The sequence below is a fragment of the Corylus avellana genome, chromosome 9 (genome assembly GCF_965113065.1).
Source record: "Corylus avellana chromosome 9, dhCorAvel1.hap1.2, whole genome shotgun sequence".
In the NCBI taxonomy this organism is placed as follows: domain Eukaryota; kingdom Viridiplantae; phylum Streptophyta; class Magnoliopsida; order Fagales; family Betulaceae; genus Corylus; species Corylus avellana.
Window position 1 is genome coordinate 2,987,284 of NC_142498.1, and position 21,156 is coordinate 3,008,439.

At 32.2% G+C, this 21,156-nt stretch overlaps 2 protein-coding genes and 1 long non-coding RNA gene across 3 annotated transcripts; all 3 read left to right on the top strand.

Moving 5' to 3' along the window:
* The first annotated feature begins 280 nt into the window (after positions 1-280).
* LOC132190699 (uncharacterized) lies at positions 281-1,122 on the top strand. Its single transcript, XM_059605743.2, has one exon. It carries the CDS (start codon positions 381-383, stop codon positions 900-902), a length of 522 nt encoding a protein of 173 aa, XP_059461726.2. The 5' UTR covers positions 281-380; the 3' UTR covers positions 903-1,122.
* A 6,002-nt stretch (positions 1,123-7,124) lies between these two features.
* Positions 7,125-7,975, top strand: LOC132189729 (uncharacterized). Its single transcript, XM_059604507.2, has one exon. The coding sequence runs from the start codon at positions 7,217-7,219 to the stop codon at positions 7,757-7,759; it is 543 nt and encodes a 180-aa protein (XP_059460490.2). The 5' UTR covers positions 7,125-7,216; the 3' UTR covers positions 7,760-7,975.
* Positions 7,976-12,351: 4,376 nt separating this feature from the next.
* LOC132189032 (uncharacterized) lies at positions 12,352-13,737 on the top strand. The gene is made up of 4 exons (XR_009441001.2): positions 12,352-12,559; positions 12,657-12,714; positions 12,860-12,940; positions 13,518-13,737. It is a non-coding gene; the product is annotated as an uncharacterized LOC132189032 (long non-coding RNA).
* Positions 13,738-21,156: the final 7,419 nt, after the last annotated feature.

A 21,156-nucleotide genomic window follows, 5' to 3' on the forward strand; every position in this document is an offset into this window, starting at 1 on the left:
AGTCCTTTGTCTCGAGTTATAGTAACTCTTATCTCAATACTGTCACTATCGAGTGCATGCTAACGTCAAGGGGTGGTTAGCTAATTTTTACAAGGCCTTGATTAATTAATCTACCCCATCCCATATTTGTCGTATAGAATGGAAAATTTTCAGTGACACCATTTGGTTGATTAATGTTATAGTAGAAAACAAAGAAAAAATCTACCTCCCAATAGGCTAGCATACAAAAATTCCAACTGGTGTATTATGTCCTTTTTCACTCTCTTCCACTCAATCAGACTCCCAACACCCACCTCACAATTTCCTTTAAAAAAGATCCTCCCTCCCCACCAGAGAGGCACCCCCAATTGCCCTTAAACTAGTTCTCTAGCTTGCCAGCCATGGCTTCCAACAAGCTCTCGGCCACCATTCTAGTCGTCTCTCTCCTTTGCTACTCCACGGTCACTACCGCTTGCAGTGGATGCCTGCCGGGACTGCCGTACCCGAATCCTCCAGAGGAGCCGTACCAGACGCCACTGCCGTACCCGAATCCTCCGGAGGAGCCGTACCAGACGCCACTGCCGTACCCGAATCCTCCGGAGGAGCCGTACCTGACTCCTCCGGAGGAGCCACACTGGACTCCTCCACACTGGACTCCTCCGGAGGAGTTTTGCCCGAGGGACGTGTTGAAGCTCGGAGTTTGCGCCAACCTTCTCGGACTTATTCCCATTGCTATCGGATCCCCTCCTTCGCACGAGTGTTGTGCATTGCTTGCAGGGTTGGTTGACCTAGAAGTTGCCGTATGTCTTTGCACTGCCATTAAGGCCAATGTGCTTGGAATAAACTTGGACGTGCCTATTGCACTTAGCTTACTTGTTAGTGCTTGCCAAAAGGAAGTTCCTCCTGGCTTCGAATGTATATAGGAAACTAAGGGCTCGGCTGATCATCTCAGTTTGTTCTGCCCTACTGCATGTGTTCTTTATTAGCTTTCAAGGTGTACGTGTTTCTTGTTGTTGTTATTGGTGGGTTTGTTTTCTTTTTGCTTTCTCCATAGAGTAATGTGTGATTTGTTCAAATAAGTAGGCAAGTTTTTGCCCTAATCAATGTGTGTTTATCAGAATTAATTCATATATTTTCAGACTATGCATTTCTTCATGTTATGTAGTATCATTTTCATTGTATTGCTCGATCTAGCTATCCAAAGGTAATTCCAACGAGTACTTTTGTAGCCAGAGTTTCAATATATATATATATAACTTCAATTTTTTTTTGTTCATTTTCTGATGAGTGAGTTTGGTTTTAAAAGCCTTTTTGGGGTTGTGTTTGAAAGTTTAACAAGTACTTTTAGTATATAAAAAACTATGCCAAATAAAAAGCTGGTATGTCTCGCAAAAAATTCCATAAATATTTCTTTGATTTTTTTTACTCTTAAATTACTAAAGCCCACTTTTGAAAAAACACTTAAAAATGAAGTTTTTTTTTTTCTTTTTTTTTTTAAATTAAAAAAAAAAGCCTTTTTTGATTTTAAAAGCTATATTTTCCGACTAAGAGGAGCGAGGGAGAGAGATGATTCAAGGAAGTTGTTACAATTTTAATTTTGGTGTTCTTGTGAGCTCACTAGCTAGTCACTAGAAGCCAATATTGGTAGGAACCACTAAGAGTACAAACCCTTTGGGATACGCAACGCTAATTCACATCCCTTCGAGGGACCGGAGCTCCGATCATAGGTTTTTTGATGCTGAACATAATTATTTTGACAGCATATGATAGTAAACAAAAAATTAAGATCGAGTGCCGTAAAGGAAACTCATGAAGAGTGAAAATAAAGATTATGGAAGAAAAAAATCTTAGCTAACGCAAAGAAAACAATGAATAAGTCCGAAATACTGAAATTTCATTAGTATTCCAAAACGGAATTGAAAAATAACATCGACCATCTACATTTATATAGGCTAAGCTTCGAGTCCTCTCCAAAAAATATTACTTGGAGAAAAAGAGAAAGATAAAAATACAAAAATAACCTTGAAACTTGAAGATAAAGCAAAATATTTGAAGACAAAGCATAATTCTTGTAGATAAAGGAAAATATATATATATATATATATATATATATATATATATATATATATATATATATATATATATATATATATTATTTCAAATGTAATTGTGTTTGTTTAACCGTCAGCATCCCAAAAACTTTGAGTATAACGAATATTTGTGATTGTGATAATGCATGCAGAAAAGAGTTGCAGGGTAATTCAATGTACAACATGTAAAAGTAAAACTATGTCGTCGCATGCATGAAAAGATTGTATACCACATAAATTAAATTGAAATTGAATGGCCATGCATGATGCATGATAATGGTCTCGTGATAGAGTAGTTGTTCAGTTGATTTAACTGTAAATTAAAGTTATAACTTGTCTCTCGTTTTACAGAGAGAAACTCTGGAAAAAAAAACCTTATGTTTTTTCTCCCTCAGCCGCCTCCTCAGTGGGGTTTTTCCCACTGTCATGTGCAGCCATTTAGGGGAGGAGGGAAAGGTTTTGCCTTTTGCCTTCTCCCTTCCCCCCTTCTTGTTTTCTTGCAGGTTGTTTTTGGTTTTTTTGTTTCCTCATCCTTTTTCTTGCCCGGTTGCTGCTCCTCACCATTTCTAGAAGATCCTATGTACACTTACATAGCTAGACTTACATAAATGACTTGAAATTTTGAAACCTTTTTTTTTTTTTAATTGGTATTTGGCTGCCTATAGCATTTATCGACCTTTTAGATGTGTTCTTTGTAGAGTAATAATAGAAATTACATTTTTCTTATGAAATATCATATGTCTTTATTTATCTTTGTGCATGACAGATAGAATTTAATTAACATATACTCTATCTTTGAGCTTTGTTTAATTAACTCTTTCTTTCTTTCTTTTTTTTTTTTTTTTTTTTTTTTTTTTTTTCTGTCTTCCCTTTTGTTTTCTCCTTTCAAATCAAAAAATATTAACAAACAATCAAAAACTTAAAAAAAAAATGCAATTATCTCTCTTTTGTCTGCCACGTCAATTTGAATTTTTTTTTGGATTCATTTGTTTGGCTCCCTAGCACTTCCCCTCCTCCTATTTGTTCTTCGGCAAACCTAGATGAGCGCCCTCCCCAACAAAGGAACTATCTCTCACTTCTCCTCTTTCACTCTCCCAATAGTCAAGCACACTGACTTTAGCATTGGAGTATCTTCGGTCGAAGGACCGATGGCCGGCTGAGGCTTTGTGCTTCGTCTTGCGAGAGGAGGAGCTGCCCTCCAAAAGAGAAGGAACCACCTGAATTCGTACGTGACGAAATTTTTGATCAACCAATTAATGCACATTCGCATCTACGACTTCTAAATATCCTTTTATTTTTTTACTAATTAATTGCATCTCACTAAATATATATTGGATAACAAAATCTAAATTATTTAATCAAAACAGATGTTTAAGATTAAAAAAATTATCTTGAAATTACTAAAAAATCTAGAAGATTCTATCTACACTTACATAGCTAGACCAGGAAAAGATTGTATATTTGTATACCACATAAAACGATTGTATAATATGATATGTCTTTATTTATCTTTGTGCGTGAAAGATAGAATTTAACATATACTCTCTCTTTTAGCTTTGTTTAATTAACTCTTTCTTTTTCTTTTTTTTTCTTTTTTTTTTTCTGTCTTCCCTTTTGTTTTCTCCTTTCAAATCAAAAAATATTAACAAACAATCAAAAACCCAAAACACTCAAAACTATTTCTTTTTTTTTTATTATTTTTTTTTTACCTTTATGGCTTTATATAATATTAAAACACTTTTTTCAAAACAAAAAAAATAATAATAATAACAAACCGAGCATTTGTGAACAGCATGCAGTAGTTAATATATTGAATATATCATTTTAATAACAATTTATAATGAATTTATTCTCCGCCTCATTATTTTTCTTTCAATATATATGAAGATATTTTAGGTGGTTTCTTCACCGATTTGCTTCTTTATCTCCACAAATTGAAGTTGTTCGTCTGCATCTGTGAGGAATCAAAATCAAGATAAAAAGGTATAAACCAAAAAAGATGGGGACAACAGTGCACATGGATTTCAAAGGGTGTTTGTTTAACCGTCAGCATCCCAAAAACCTTGAGTATAACGAATATTTGTGATTGTGATAATGCATGCAGAAAAGATTTTGAGTATAACGAATATTTGTGATTGTGATAATGCATGCAGAAAAGATTTCCAGGGTAATTCAATGTACAACATGTAAAAGTAAAACTATGTCGTCGCATGCATGAAAAGATTGTATACCACATAAATTAAATTGAAATTGAATGGCCATGCATGATGCATGACCATGGTCTCATATAGAGTAGTTGTTCAGTTGAATTAACTGTAAATTAAAGTTATAACTTCTCTCTCTTGTTTTAAAGAAAGAAGCTCTGCAAAAAACATCCTAGGTTTTTTCTCCCTCGATCAGCGGCCTCCTCAGTGGGGTTTTCCCAGCCTCCTCGTGCGGCCGTTCAAGGGAGGAGGGAAAGGTTTTGCCTTTTACCTTCTCCCCTCCCTCCCTTCTTGTTTTCCTTGTTTTCCTACAGGTTGTTTTTGGTTTTTCTGCTCCCTTGTCCTTTTTCTTGCCCGGTTACTGCTCCTCACCATCGTCGCCGTTCAACCTCGCCATCCACCGTCCTCAACCTTCCATGTGCCACTGCAATGTCGCCTAGCACCAGCCCGTTGACCATTTCGTCGCCCAGGCCATCCGTCCGCCCAGTTAGACCAGCCATCGCCCAGCCTTTAGGCTACGTAATTCATATTAAAATATTCATTAAATGATTAAATTTACTAATTCTTATAAACTTAAGCTTTTTGGATAATTAATTATTTAATATGGTATTAGAGTAAACATTCTAAATTAAATGACTAAATTTACCAGGTCTTATAAGTTTAAGTATTTAAGTGGTAATTTAACAATTTTTACGTGCACATTTTGAAAATATATATATATATATATATATATATATATATATATATATATATATTATCCTTATATTTGTTTGAAGAGAATTTATTCACTTATTATTCTCATAATCTTTGTTGGGATTGTTGCACACGTGTGAAGAATTTCTCTGTTCGTCTGTCAACTATCAACCCTTGGGCATGTGTAGGAAACTTGAAGGGTACGTGAATTATTATTTATTTATTTTGACAAAAAAAGCATTAATTTATTCGTACTTCTCTTCGGGGACACTAGAAAACAGACACCCCTGCTGTTTTTTTGGCAGTGCTCCGTGTTGATCCCCATGGGCCCTGGCCGGCCCATAACTGGCCTTTTCAGTTTCATCATGTGGACCACTCGATTGCTTTGCTTTGCGTGTCCTCGTTTACACGAATCTTCAAGTACTCTTTTAACTCTTATTTTCCAATTTTACTTCATTTCAAACCAGTTAATTGCTCCCCTAAAAAAAAAAAATTCAAATTCTTTTTGGAAATTTCATAATGGAAAATCATATTAAGACGAATTTTTCTTCAATTTCATATTAAACTGAAATATGTCCATTTTTTAAATAATATTAATAGAGCATGTGATTCTATGTCTGTCAATTCTTGATACAATTTGTGAACTCGATACAAAATTAGCGGGTTAATATTTAATTATAAATTAAATGGGCCACGTTAGCATTGACTAATGGGAAAATGAAGTCAGGAAAAGGATCCTCTCTATTTCAAATTTTCTCAATTTCTTTCAGTTGGCGCATTAAGAAGGGCAAAATTGTCCAATTTTTTTTAAAGTTAAACTTTTTAAACAACACTACCCTTCTAAATGCACTAACTGAAGAAAATAGAGGAGATTTAAAATGAAAATGATCCTTTTACTGACTTTCTTATGTAGCCTTATATACATGTGACATTTAGAACTAATAATTTTTGACATGAAGCGTGAACCTGACACGAAATTAATGAATTAAGGTTTAAATTATGGTTGTCATTTTCCCCGCACATAAGAGTTTGGAAACTTGACACAATGGTGATACATATATATAATCTTAAACTACAATTTTGATCTTTCGGAATAAATGAGAATTCTCTCTCCCACGTACGTGCAGTCAAACTCAAAGCTTGAATATATATATATATGTTAGTGAAAGATATGTAATCATTTTTATGGAAAGCCTAAGAATGTTTTTCTCCCTATCCAAACACCACGAGACATCCGATCACCGCCTAAAGCCTGAGAATTCTTTTTGTTTTTTTAAATTGAAGAAGAGAGATATTAAAGGAAAATTTAAATTTGAGGTATTAACACTAAATTTAGGGTGATAAAATCTATTTTAATTGATACCATCCCTAAAGGGTTAACCTTTCACCCCTAGGTTTTAATTTTAAATCCAAAAATAAATTTTGAGGAATTAAAAACTAAATATTAACTCATTAAAATTTAACAAAAAAAAAAACAAAAAAAAAAAATCTAGCAGGACTAGGAAGAGAGAGATTTTTCTACAATTTTTTTTTTATTTTTTTTTTAATAAAATCACATCAAACTTTGGCAGACACTTGTCTAACTCTTGAATCAATGGCATGTGATCCTAACCTTGCCTTTCAATAATTGAACATAAACAAACAAATATTGGACAAACAAAAACAAGACAAATGAACACCAAAAGTTGTCACCTTCGTCACAGCTCAAAAGCTGGAATCCATCACTGATAATATTGTGGTCTTCGCGGCAAATTGCTTTATCAATAGGGTACGTACGTAGTTAATTTATTCAATCATTCTAAGAGTCCTCACAAATTAATTTATCATTTGTAACTCTTATTTATTAATTTCTTGTAACTCTTAACTCTTGAGTCCTTTGTCTCGAGTTATAGTAACTCTTATCTCAATGCCGTCACTATCGAGTGCATGCTAATGTCAAGGGGTGGTTAGCTAATTTTTACAAGGCCTTGATTAATTAATCTACCCCATCCCATATTTGTTGTATAGAATGGAAAATTTTTAGTGACACCATTTGGTTGATTAATGTTATAGTAGAAAACAAAGAAAAAATCTACCTCCCAATAGGCTAGCATACAAAAATTCCAACTCGTGTATTACGTCCTTTTTCACTCTCTTCTACTCAATCAGACTCCCAACACCCACCTCACAATTTCCTTTAAAAAAGATCCTCCCTCCCCACCAGAGAGGCACCCCCAATTGCCCTTAAACTAGTTCTCTAGCTTCCCAGCCATGTCTTCCAACAAGCTGTCGGCCACCATTCTAGTCGTCTCTCTCCTTTGCTACTCCACGGTCACTACCGCTTGCAGTGGATGCCTGCCGTACCCGACTCCTCTGGAGGAGCCACACTGGACTCCTCAGGAGGAGTCCGCGGCTCCTCCGATGGAGTCAGGTATGACTCCTCCGATGGAGTCAGGTATGGCTCCTCCGGAGGAGCCGTGCCTAACTCCTCCGGAGGAGCCGCACTGGACTCCTCCGCAGCCGCACTGGACTCCTCCGCACTGGACTCCTCCGGAGGAGTTTTGTCCGAGGGACGTGTTGAAGCTCGGAGTTTGCGCCAACCTTCTCGGACTTATTCCCATTGCTATCGGACCCCCTCCTTCGTACGAGTGTTGTGCAGTGCTTAAAGGGTTGGTTGACCTAGAAGCTGCCGTATGTCTTTGCACTGCCATTAAGGCCAATGTGCTTGGAATAAACTTGGACGTGCCTTTTGCACTTAGCTTACTTGTTAGTGCTTGCCAAAAGGAAGTTCCTCCTGGCTTCGAATGTATATAGGAAACTAAGGGCTCGGCTGATCATCTCAGTTTGTTCTGCCCTACTGCATGTGTTCTTTATTAGCTTTCAAGGTGTGTTTCTTGTTGTTGTTATTGGTGGGTTTGTTTTCTTTTTGCTTTTTCCATAGAGTAATGTGTGATTTGTTCAAATAAGTAGGCAAACTTTTTTGCCCTAATCAATGTGTGTTTATCAGAATTAATTCATATATTTTCAGACTATGCATTTCTTCATGTTATGTAGTATCATTTTCATTGTATTGCTCGATCTAGCTATCCAAAGGTAATTCCAACGAGTACTTTTGTAGCCAGAGTTTCAATATATATATAACTTCAATTTTTTTTTTTTTTTGTTAATTTTCTTAAGAGTGAGTTTGGTTTTAAAAGCCTTTTTGGGGTTGCGTTAGAAAGTTTAACAAGTACTCTTAGTATATAAAAAAGTATGCCAAATAAAAAGCTGGTATGTTTGGCAAAAAATTCCATAAATATTTCTTTGATTTTTTTTACTCTAAAATTACTTAAGCCCACTTTTGAAAAAAACTTAAAAATGAAGTTTTTTTTTTTTTCTTTTTTTTTTAATTTATTTTTTAAAAAGCCTTTTTTGATTTTAAAAGCTATATTTTCCGACTAAGAGGAGCGAGGGAGAGAGATGATTCAAGGAAGTTGTTACAATTTTAATTTTGGTATTCTTGTGAGCTCACTAGCTAGTCACTAGAAGCCAATATTGGTAGGAACCACTAAGAGTACAAACCCTTTGGGATACACAACGCTAATTCACATCCCTTCGAGGGACCGGAGCTCCGATCATAGGTTTTTTGACGCCGAACATAATTATTTTGACAGCATATGATAGTAAACAAAAAATTAAGATCGAGTGCCGTAAAGGAAACTCATGAAGAGTGAAAATAAAGATTATGGAAGAAAAAAATCTTAGTTAACGCAAAGAAAACAATGAATAAGTCCGAAATACTGAAATTTCATTAGTATTCCAAAACGGAATTGAAAAATAACATTGACCATCTACATTTATATAGGCTAAGCTTCGAGTCCTCTCCAAAAAATATTACTTGGAGAAAAAGAGAAAGATAAAAATACAAAAATAACCTTGAAACTTGAAGATAAAGCAAAATATTTGAAGACAAAGCATAATTCTTGTAGATAAAGGAAAATATATATATATATATATATATATTATTCCAAATGTAATCCTCAAAACTTATGGCCCAACTTGCCTCTTTGTGTTGATTTTTTTTATTGAGATATTCTAGCACCATTAATTCAGTATATGACAATTCAAATGCCGATTCTCCTGCATCAGGTTTCCTCTTAAATTGAATTAGATTGAGGAATCTTTTACAATCCGGTCTATTAATTTGATGTGTTCAAAATGCATGTGATTAATTTTCACATGCATTTTTGATAGAGTATGCATTTGATTTTGGCATGAAATTTTAAAAAGCATGTGAGAAGCATTTTGGAAATGTGTCAATTTAATAGACTAGAAAATGAAAGTTATTTTGTCTTTAGAGGAAAAATTTATGTCTTTGGAAAATGAAAGTTCTTTATTTGCCATCGAAGTAGTCCATCATAAGAATTTCGGCATTGACAATTAAATTTCTCTAGCTCAGTTTATTACATTAACTTGTGCCCAAAATGAATAAGAGAATCACATGGATGCATTTTGGACACTACATATAGACCGATGACCATCTAACCTAATTTAAAGAAAAATTGTCTATTTTCTAAAGGATTATATAGAGATTGTTAGCTGCACCCGCCATAACCTCAGTAAAATGCACTTCCTAACTCAAACCAACCCTTTCAAAGTTTCAAGCAAGGGCAGAACAGAGAACCAAGATTTGTGCTATAGGGGCAAACTCACATGGCATTCAAAACATCATTTGACAAATCTAAAAGAAGTTACTTTCATGTTGGGGGCAAAAACTAGTAGAAAACTTTTTGGGGACAAAAAAAAAAAAAAAATTAACTTCGAGGGGTTTACTCATTAAAAAAAAAAAAGATTTTAAATTTTTTTGAAGCCCCATTCTCTTACACGTGGGTCTCCCCCTGTTCTCAAGTATGTGGGATCAACGTAGACAAGATGAGGTAAGGTGTTGAAGGCCCAAAAATATTGAATTTTGCATTTATTTTTATTTTCTAATTAAAACTTTTTTCTTTTTCTTTTTTAAAAAAACGGGATCCTTAATTTCCAATTCAAATGAAACTAATTTTTTTAAAAGAGATGGCAAATGTGAAAGGACAAATTTACCCTCTCTTTTACGAGAATCGACTTTTCTCCTATTCCAAATGAATTAGGATCCTCTTCATTTCATTTGAACTGGATAATATTTAGGGTCCTTTTGGGAGTGCGTTTTTAAAGAAATAATATGCGTTTTTAAACCAAATCGCAATTTTAGAGTGTTTAAGATTGCGATTTTAAAAACGCAAATTTTAAAATCGTGAAAAAATTCGCGATTTTTATAAGTTGACTAAATGGTGCTTCTTTGAAAATGTGTGAATTTAAACTAAAATCACGATTTCGCTTAAAAAAATATTTGGGGCAATATTTACCTATTTGGCCATGAAACCGCAATTATATGATAATGTATCCAAATACTCAATTGATAAAAAAGTACTTCTTAACATGTTTTACCAAAAGCCTGTGCGATTTTAAAAACACAATTTTTAAAATCGCACTTATTGAAATCGCACTCCCAAACAGTCCCTCAATTAGTTATAGTGGAGGGGTATTTTTGTTCCCTAAAAAAATTAAAAGATAAAAATAATCATCCACTATAACTAACTGTATATTACCATCGACAATTGAGGAACACGTCATTGGCTAATGGCTGGCTAGCTCGGCTCAAAACAGTTATATAGGCCCTGTTTGCCAAAGGCCCTGGGCTGGTACTGTACCAGGGCCGGCCTCAATCCCCAAAAAAAAAAAAAATTCACCTCAAAATTAATCCCAACATCTCTACTTTTTATACCACATTAATCATTTTTTTTTATTATTCAAATAAAAAAATCACTACAAAATAAATTTTTTACTTTTTTCCATATAAAATATATTTTTTCACTTTTCCCCACAAAACATTTTCACTAAAACCAATCAAACACATATACCTAAAAACATACTACAGTACCGGCCCTAGTACAGTAACAGCCCAGGGCCATCCGCAAACAGATCTGGCTTCGTTTGATAAACGATTTTGTTTTGGTTTTGGTTCGATACTGTAGCAGGAAATGATTGATGTGAAAAAAAATAAGAATGATTTTTTTTTAAAAAGTAAAAAAGTAAGAATATTTAGTATGAAAAAATAAAAAAATTTTGTTTTGTAGTAATTTTTTTATTTGAATAATAATAAAAAACAATTGATATAATATAAAAAGTAAGAGAATATTAAAAAAATAAAAAAATGTGATAAATAGTGTAGAACCATAAACAGGCAAAATCGTTTGTCAAACCATGCTAGAGCCATAATGAACGCACATTTTCCACACATAGCGCTAATTGGTGTGAAGACCGATGCAGCCTTTTCGTCGAACCATAATTTGCTTTACAGATCTACCTCGCATGCACCCACATAATTGGCTACCCACCACCCCAATATTTTAAATTTTTTGTGTGATAGATTTCAAAATTAATTTTTACCCTTTTTTTTTTCCCTTCACTTAAAATTTTAGTTCAAGGCTATAAACGACACTTTACTATTATCCTATTTTGATATTGTGGTAGTGTTAATTTGCCATTAAATTTTTTTAAAAAAATAAAAAACAATAATGGATTGAAATTGATAAGTCAGTGGAGTGGGAGTGGGATAAAAATATAATTTTTAACATTACTCTTTTCGCATATAAAAGAAAAGAAAAAAGATTTAATCTGCTTTTACTATTCATTTTGATCCGACTCACTTCTAACAAGTCCTTTCCTGTATAACATAGAAAAAACAAAAGAAAAATATATCAGCATTAAACATATCTCGTAAGTAGATCTTTTGTAAAGGTTTTATATTGTTAAAGTATTAATTAAATAATTAAATTAATTTTTTATTTAATTTTTAGAACAATGAATGACTTAATTTCGAAGAAGAAGAGACAATTAGACATATATGACATGAGACAACGTTGTGTAAAACATGTGTGCATGCAGTAGTATGATTTCCCTAGCTTGTGCGAATTAATTAATTAACTTCCTCGTGAGTGTTATTGAAATTAAAAATGATTTTTAATAATTGATGGGTGAAATAAAAGTCAATAGAAATATAAAGATACCATGCAAACAAGGGCACATTTATAGGGCCCAAACTGTTTTGTAGCTGTGTGGTGAGGAGTAGTACCACTGCCATGGAAATGTATTTGACATCACTGTAAAGCAGCCTAGCTTTTTACATATACCCTTTTTCTCCTCGAACAAAAAATTAATATACCTACTTTTATCTCTCCATCATCCTTCATCGATCATAATGCATCCCTTTCCTCTCCCTTTCTCTTTCTCTTTTCTCTCTCAGAATTTGTAGGAAATGGTACTGTTGAAATGATGATCAATTATTCGATCTGCATGGGGAGGGGTTTAGAGGGTCCTCTCATCAATTTTCCACAGCTTTCTTGAACTGTGTTTGGGGAGCTTCTTCAGAGGAAAGTGATGATCCCATGCAAAAAAAATGACACACACAATTCAAGAAAGCTGTGGAAAATTGCTGATAGGATCTGTAGTTAATTAATTACTCTATATATTTATATGTATAATATTAATTAATCTTTTGTCCCTTTGAACCACTGATCTGCCTATATATGGTTATTGGTAAGAGGCTTGCCACTAGTAATTAAAAGTCAATTTTTTTTTTTAATTCTTTTATGTTTATGTTTTTAACTTATAATTTTCCTATTAATTAGTGCAGGTTTTCTCAAAATTTTCATGGCTTCAAGATATCTGCAGAAATGATTGAGAACCTCCATGTAGGAAAATTGCTGTATTTTTTAGCTATCTGTTAGTTATTCAATCTGTCATTCAATCAATTAAATTATCATTTAATTAATTTGCTCTTATCATATGATCATCAGCTAACTTGCTTTCTCTCTCTCTCTCTCTGTGTTGTAGCAGCTCGATCAGGAAATCCACAAGAAAATAGTTTTTTTAATGATCTGCTCACAGAGATCATAGCGTGCCCACTGGGAAAATCAGGTAAGTTCAAGAAATGGTTGGTGATAAATGCTGCACTTTCTTGGGGCATAAGCAAAGCCTGCCTATGTTTGATTTCCTTCAAGCGCATGCCGAGCATATGATTCACCTATATAATTTGTTGATTTCTATGTTAAATCATCACTTATATTCAAAGCTTAAGGATACGTTTAGCATTGTGATTTCATAGACAAAAAATACGATTTTAAATCAAATTACGAAAAATAAATTGTTTGGGATTACATTTTCAAATCGCAAGTAATAATGTGTTTTTTTGAAAACTCATCATTTTAAAGGTTAAACTGCGATTTTAAAGGCCAAACCGCAATTTTGTCAAACACGCATTTTAAAATCACGTTTTCAAATCACAAACCCAAATGAGTCCAATAAGTTGATAAGAAATGGTTGATTTTAATTAATTAATATTCTAACACAAAGATTCAACACGTAATAAATTTAATTGAATTTCAAACGTTTACTCGTACTTCGTGTTAAATTATTATTTATCTCAAAATTGTTAATTTTAATTGATTAATATTCTAACACAAAGATTCAATCTTCTTGATCCCAAACATTTTAGGCATTGGTTAAATCATCACAAACATGAACTGGCCGGCCGTGATACACAAAGTGGATTATGGTACTTTAGTTTGGTGAAGGAAATAATGGAGACTGCATTGCCCAAAGAGGGGTCAGCGTACGTGGCCATTGTCACTCAATGTCTACAAGTAGTAGCCAGCATGTTGCGTACGTCAACATTTGGCCATGTAATTTAACCTCTTTTTGGTACATATAATTGATGCACGAGACACGCGCCGCACTTGCAAAGGTGTTAAATTTTGGGGTAACTTCATTTTTTATCTTTGAAGTATTACGCTATTTAATAAGTCTTTCTTAAACTTTAAAACTTCTCAATTTGAACTCGTTTGTCAGATTTTAAACGTTAAAAGTGAGATAGTGACGTTTATACTCCTGAATTTTTTATAAAATTCTAAATTTACCCTTAATTTCAAATTAAAAAAAAATAAATAAAAACAAAAATCAAGGATATTTTGGTCTTTTTAGGTATTTTCGTTAGAAGTTAACGGCTAAATCTGACCGAAGGGTTCAAATTGACTGCAATTGAAAGTTCAAGGGTATAAAGTGAAATTATCCCTTAGATTTTCAATTAATGAAACCAAAATATTTTAACAGAAAAGATGAGCGGAGAATAAAAAAAAACGCTACTATCTTACATAATAGTGGCGATACAACAATAAACTTTTGCTATATATTAATATTATGGTGTGTTTGGAATTGCGATTTCGCAATAATAATATGTGTTTTTAAAAGATATCACAAAACTTAAGGTGTTTGACATTACGATTTAAAAAACACTTAATTTAAAATAGGAATTAAAAAAAAAAAAAAAAAAAAAAGCTGCGATTTATATAAGCAAGTTAATAAGTGCTTATTTGAAAAAAAACGCAAATTTAAACCAAAATTACGATTTCTCATAACAAATATTTAATAAAAAAATAATTTTAAACATATTTTACCAAACGCCTTTTCGATTTTAAAATGTAACGATTTCTAAAACGTAATTTTTAAAATGGACCTTAGAATCTCATGTATGACCATAATTCGAAAATACTCTTTTTGGAGTGATCGTGGTCACCCAACGGCCCAAAATCCATTGTTTTTCCTTCAAATCGTTATTTTAAGTTTTTTTTTTTTGGTCAATTTAGGAAATACTTTCTTGTCTTGTTTTAGCCGTGATTTTATTACCGGATTTTACTAGATAATTTTTTGCATAATCTTTATTTTATTCTTGAGTTTGATCTTATGTAATAATTAGACTTTTTTTTTTTTTTGGGGGCAAAAAGTTAGTTTGCTTAAGCTCTATACAAGCCGAGCTTGTAGGCTTAAGGGTGTGTTTGAAATTATGATTTCATATATAAAAAGTGCAATTTGAAAAATTGCAATTTAAAAAAGTAAAAAATTCGTATTTTTAAATCCTAGATAAAGAGATTCTTTTTTGAAAACACACAATTTTAAATGCTAAAATTCGATTTTAAAGGTCAAACTGCTATTTTGCAAAACGCTTAGCTGTGCTTTTAAAAATTACGTCACATTTTAAAATCGTAATTTTTAAATGGCACTTTTGAAATCGCAAACCCAAACAAATTCTTTCACATTAGAGTTAAAATCATATTTCAGTATCAAAGTTTCTTCTCTTTCTTATTTGTTATATTTTTTTTTCTTTGGAAAAAATACGTTTTAACCCCCTAAAATATCATCCCATTTGCACTTACTCCTCTTAATTTTAAAAATTGACATTAAAACCCCACATACTACCATTACATGTCAAATTAGATACTTTTGCATTTTATCTACAAAATACCTTTGATGTTATTAATAGATAAAATTTAAAAAATATATTAAATACCCACTTGAAAAAAAAAAAATTGAGGGGCTAATATGAAAAGGGCCACCCCTTTTTGGTTTTTTAGTTTTTTTCTTTTTGTTTAATTTTTTAAATAATTTTAACTTTTTCAAATGGTTATTTTTTAGTAAATTTAAGGGTATTTTGGAAAAAAAAAAATGTAAAAGTATCTCATTTAACATACAATGATAGCATGGGAGGCCGTAGTGTCACTTTTTAAAGTTTTGAGGCATAATTACAAAAATAAGTAATAATTCAATAAGTTAAAGTATATTTTTCCATTTTTTTCTTCCTAAATACCTTTTCACCTTCAATATTCTTAAGTTTCATTTATTATAACATATTCGAAACAATTTTAGTTCTGCTTAACGTCTATAAGTTAAATATGTAAGTAGGTGGTAATCAGAATGCAACTCGCATTTGGATTACAAACATTTAACTAAATAGTACTCTTTATATCATCAATTCCAACTATAAAAGTACTGCAGCCGTTTTGGTTGGTTGATGTCTATATATATATATATATATATATATGACACTAGTTGGTTGAATCATATTTAGTAACACCACCTATTCATAGAAGGAAGAGTAATGTTATAAGTTTTCTTAGAATTATCGTAAATGTAATGTGGTTTTTAAAATTATTAATAGATTAAAAGTCATTAAATCACATTTCAAATTTAATGATAATTTTAAAAGCTACATTACATTTGGGATAACTCTAAGAAGACTTATAGGATTACTCTAGAAGGATAAAAATGAGAATTAATTAATTATCCTCATCGTAAGTACGCTGAAATTTTCTAAGCAGCCAAACTGAAGGTAAAACTTAAAAGGTGACAAAAATTTCCGTCTAAAAAGACATTACAAATAGGTTTAAAACACAAAACTTTTCTAAAGCCAATTATACAATGATCAAATTATAAAAAATAAAAATCTGTTCCTACTTCTATGATTTGATTTACACTTTCCGATTTTTTCATCTCATATCTTGGTACAAAAAAATAATATCTTTAAAAAAAAACCTTTTATATATATAAGACAAACCATTTTGAATTGAGCTAAGGGTGTACAAATGGGGCGGTTATAACTACCCAGCCACAGCTAACTATATAACCGCATAACCACTTTGATAGGCGGTTATAAAAAATCGCTAACCGCCTAGGGTAGGGTGGTTAACGGTTTTAAATGAGGAAAAAGCCTACCCTTATATATAATAATATAAATATATATTTTATATTTTATATTAAAAATATAACATTAAAACCAATTATCACCAAAACGGTGTTGTTTTAAATATAAGTTAGTGATAGAGTTTCTTCATATTCATTACATTTCGAAACACTTTTACCAAAAAAATTTAAAATAAGCCCAAAAAATAGGCAAAAAAATGCTCGAAACACCTCAAAAAGCTCAAAAGGCCATATAATAAAATAAAATAAAATAAAAAACAGTTATAAAACCACCGATTATTGGTTTGGATAATTTCTAACTGTGCTAACCGCCTAACAACAATCCTCTATCGAAGTGGTTTGTTTTTTAAGTAAGACGTTTTCTTTGACAACTTTAGTTTATTTTTTATTTTTTATTTTTTATGACACTTCACAATTTTAAACTTTTGGAATACTATTTTAAGTATACTTTTGTTCTTCATAAATATTTAGCAGAAAAAAATAAAAGGTTATGTAACCCAATTTGTGTATTTGTAAATATAATTGAAGAATAATAGAATACTATTTTAAGCAAACATTTATTCTTCATAAATACTTAGCCAAAAATAAAAGATTATATAATCCAATTTTCTTGTCAAAATTTTTGAGCAGCCTAAAACATTAAAGGGACACTTGTCAACAATTTAGAAATTCAGAACATTAAAGGGACACTTGTCAACAAAAAAGAATAATAGAAATTCTTTTTTTGTTTTTGAAAATAATATCCTTCTTCATTCAATCATGATAAGAACATTCAGAACATGAAAGCTCTAAACAACAAGAGCAGATTGCTCTAAAATTACTACATCACGGGTACAACAAAGAATTTCTTCGATCCAAACCTTATCTATGATTTGTTTAATCCCAAAGTTTGCTAGCCCATGTGCAGCAAAGTTGGCTTCCCTTTTGGCATAATGGATCTGGCAAGAATGGAGGTACTTTAGAACCTATTGAATGTCCTCCACAATTTGTCCGTATCTCCTCCACCTCTGACTTTTTTTGTAAGAGCATTGACAACCTCCAGAGAATCACCCTCCAAAGCAATGCTAGCTAGCTAGACAAGTCCAAATCCCGACTAAACTCCGCAACACATAAAGTAGCTGTCACTTCCGCCATAACAAGTTCTTGAAAAACATAAAGAGTCTGGCTCTTAGCAGTACTAACTTGACCCCTGTAATCTCTCACTATGATCCCAACTCCCATACTGGTGGAATCAATAACCACATCCCAGGGCTATTCTAGCATATTTTCGTAAGGTTTATATATGCACAATTTGCTTTATAATAGTTTGTTATTATATCATATTAAATCATTACTTTACACGTGGGCTTTGAAACTCCGTCTCAACAAATGAGGCCCAACAAGTAAAATGTTTAAATGCAAAGTTAGAATTCAAATTAAATATCATTACGCTAATGCCATATTAAAGACAATATAAATAAAAGTAATTATTTTCTTTTTATTGTAACTTCACTTGAAGAATTTGTTGCATTTATAATTAATTAATGTTGAGATTACAGGACAGTTTGTTTCAAAATAGAATTAGATTGCTGTACACTTGTCATGAAAATACAAAAAACATATCGATTCTTTCATATATAGCTAGAGGTCAGTGGTCACTTCCAAACACTTCTTCCCTAACCAAGGCATGTGTGTCAGTGCCCTGTGGTGGTAACGACCGGCAAGAGTGCTGTGGAAGGGAAATATGTTGTCGGGAAATGTGTTGTCTTTGTCTGGTAAAACAGTGACTCCTCGTGAACAATTTTTTTTTTTTTTTTTTTTTGAGTAATTTTAAAAGTTTATCTTATTTCTTTTTTATCACAGATTTGATGATGCACAATGCACATATTGTCACATCATTTAAATTTTAAAAATAATGTCACACCATGGATTCTCTCTATTTCACTATTTTGGGAGAAAGTGGGCGAGAAATCAGGTGTTGGAATTAATAATCTAATCTTATTAATAACATTTAAAGATGGTATTACGTCATATGTCAAAATGGTATTTAACCCTTCATTTAAAAACAATAATTAATATTTACAAGAATTTCACTGGGAAAGTACTTGAAGATCTTAATCTCAAAAATTTGATTATATTGTATTTAATCAATTAATATTCTGATCAATGCAATGTAACAACTATTTTTAGAGAAGAACTTTAACATGATTGTGGTACGTACAAACCCAATATTTTGTGTCCTCCAATAAGAGATTAACGAGTCAAATTGAAACAAGTAAAGAAAAATAAACAAAAACACTTTATCATACCCAATCTACTAAAAACAAAACTCATGCACCTCTCTTCAGATTTTCTAGTGGCACCGCCCAAGCTAGACCACATCGGCACCGTTCTTTTTGCCCTTGGAATTTGATTTCTAAATCGGACTGGTGGTTGTGTAGTTGGTTGGGTGGTGGTGGATCAAATTCCAGAGAAAGAAGATGAAATATGGGAGAAATCCTGAATCATTCTTAATAAAAAAATTGATCAAGAACAGTCTTGTTAATACAGTTTGCTACTTAACAAACTAACTGAACTAAACGAATAAACTAACTGAATAAACAAACTTAACTAATTAATACAATTAGTTAAACTGCTGTTTGTTTGAACTGCTGTTAGCTGGACCAAGAGTTTTTGGACCACACCTCTCTCTCTCTCTGAGTTTTCTGGCTCTTTCTTTTTGCCCTTGATTATGATTTCTGAATTGGGTTTGTCGTTGTGCAGTTGGTTCGGTGGCGGCGGCGATTAATTCTGAGCATAGTAATTTTAAGAGCCATATCATTCTTAAAGTAATACAAAAAAAACTTGTAACATAAGTCCCTCCAAAAACTCTTGGGCTTGGGCGGAGCTAGTGGGTTTAGTAGATTGGCTACAATCCACTGACCCAGTGTTTTTGTTTATTTTTCTTTAACTTGTTTCAAACTGCTAATTTGAATAATTAAAAGTTAATAATTATTCTCCTATTTTTATAGTACACGCTGAATGTGAGACGAGCATGTGATCTTTCTTCAAACCATATATACAGGCATACAGCAGTGAGGAAAAGATCTCTTCACTGACCGCTGGCCTATAAACCCATGTACAAGATTTCGACTGAGCCCAGACTTCTAATTCCTGTGGACCTTTTTTCGTCACCATCATCGGATTTAACGCAAACATAAACGGGCCAATTTAACTCCGATAAAGTTTTCTGAAAATTTATTTTAACTTAAAATGTCATTTGATTTAGCGATTAGGGCTACACAAGAGGTTACGGTTAGTAGTTATTGGCTATAACTGCTAACCGCAACCTCTTTGGGCGGTTATCAATTTTTAATAACCGCTAACCACCGGTTATTCAAACTAATAACCAGTGGTTTTATAATCTCTTTTTTTTTTTTTATATGGGCCTTTTAAGTGTTTTGGGCCATCATTGGGTCTATTTTTTGAGCTTATTTTAAACATTTTGGGCCAAAATATTTCCAAAAAGATGAAAAGAACATGTATTTTTTGGGCATTTTTGAATTAGGCTTGTCCCAAAGCATCACATACCACATTATATTTCACATACATAGTCATACACGGCCAAACTCCGTTATATATATATATATATATAAGGGTAGGCAGTTAGCAGTTATTAATCGCTTTTCACTACCCAAAAATTGCTAACCGCTTATTGCTTACCAAAGAGGTTGGCGGTTATAACCGCCCCATTTGAACAACCCTATTAGCGATTATTTCAAAATGTATGGTTTTAATTTGTAGGCGGATAATAACCTTCTGCATTCATTATTCGCATTTATCTATTATCCGCTATCCACATATGTGATAACAGTTTTAGCGAATGCGGATGCGGATAATATCTCCATCTGCATTCTTTTATATATTTAATATATAACATTTTTTTTATTACACTCTTTACTTGTAATTTAAAAATGTAACTTTTTTTTTTTTTTTTCAACTTTTTGCGAGTTTGTTTAAACTTGGGAAATCACATAATCAAACAGATAGTCTAATAAAGATGTGTGTCTCTGTAAAAAAACACAACAATAAATCTTTTATGATTTTTTCTTAGATTTGACTTTTGAGTTATTTATGAGAAAGATAGTGTGAAATTAAATATGAACTACTGCAATAAATATTTTATGAGTTTTTCTTAGATTTAATTTCCAGTTTTTTTTTTATTAGAAAGATAGAGTGAAATTAAATATGAACTACTACAATAAGTCTTTTATGATCTTTTTCTTAGATTTGATTTCCAATTTTTTATGAGAAATACATAGTAGGGAAATGTTAGGTGTGTTCTTCTAGTGTTTTTTTGGTGTCCTTCCAATTATGATGTAGCTTTTAAAATTACCAATAGATTAAAAGTCAATAATAATAATCTCAAATTCAACGATAATTTTAAAAGTCACATCACAATTGGAAGAATACCAGAAGAATACTAAAAAAACACCTAATATTTCCTTAAATTTAAATATGAACTATTAAAAAAACTACAGGAATCTTTATAGTTTTTATTGCTATGCCTATGGATCCTATAATTTTAATAGTTAATTTAGAAAAAAAGATGAAAGGGAGGAGTGCTGCAAATCTTTATAGCT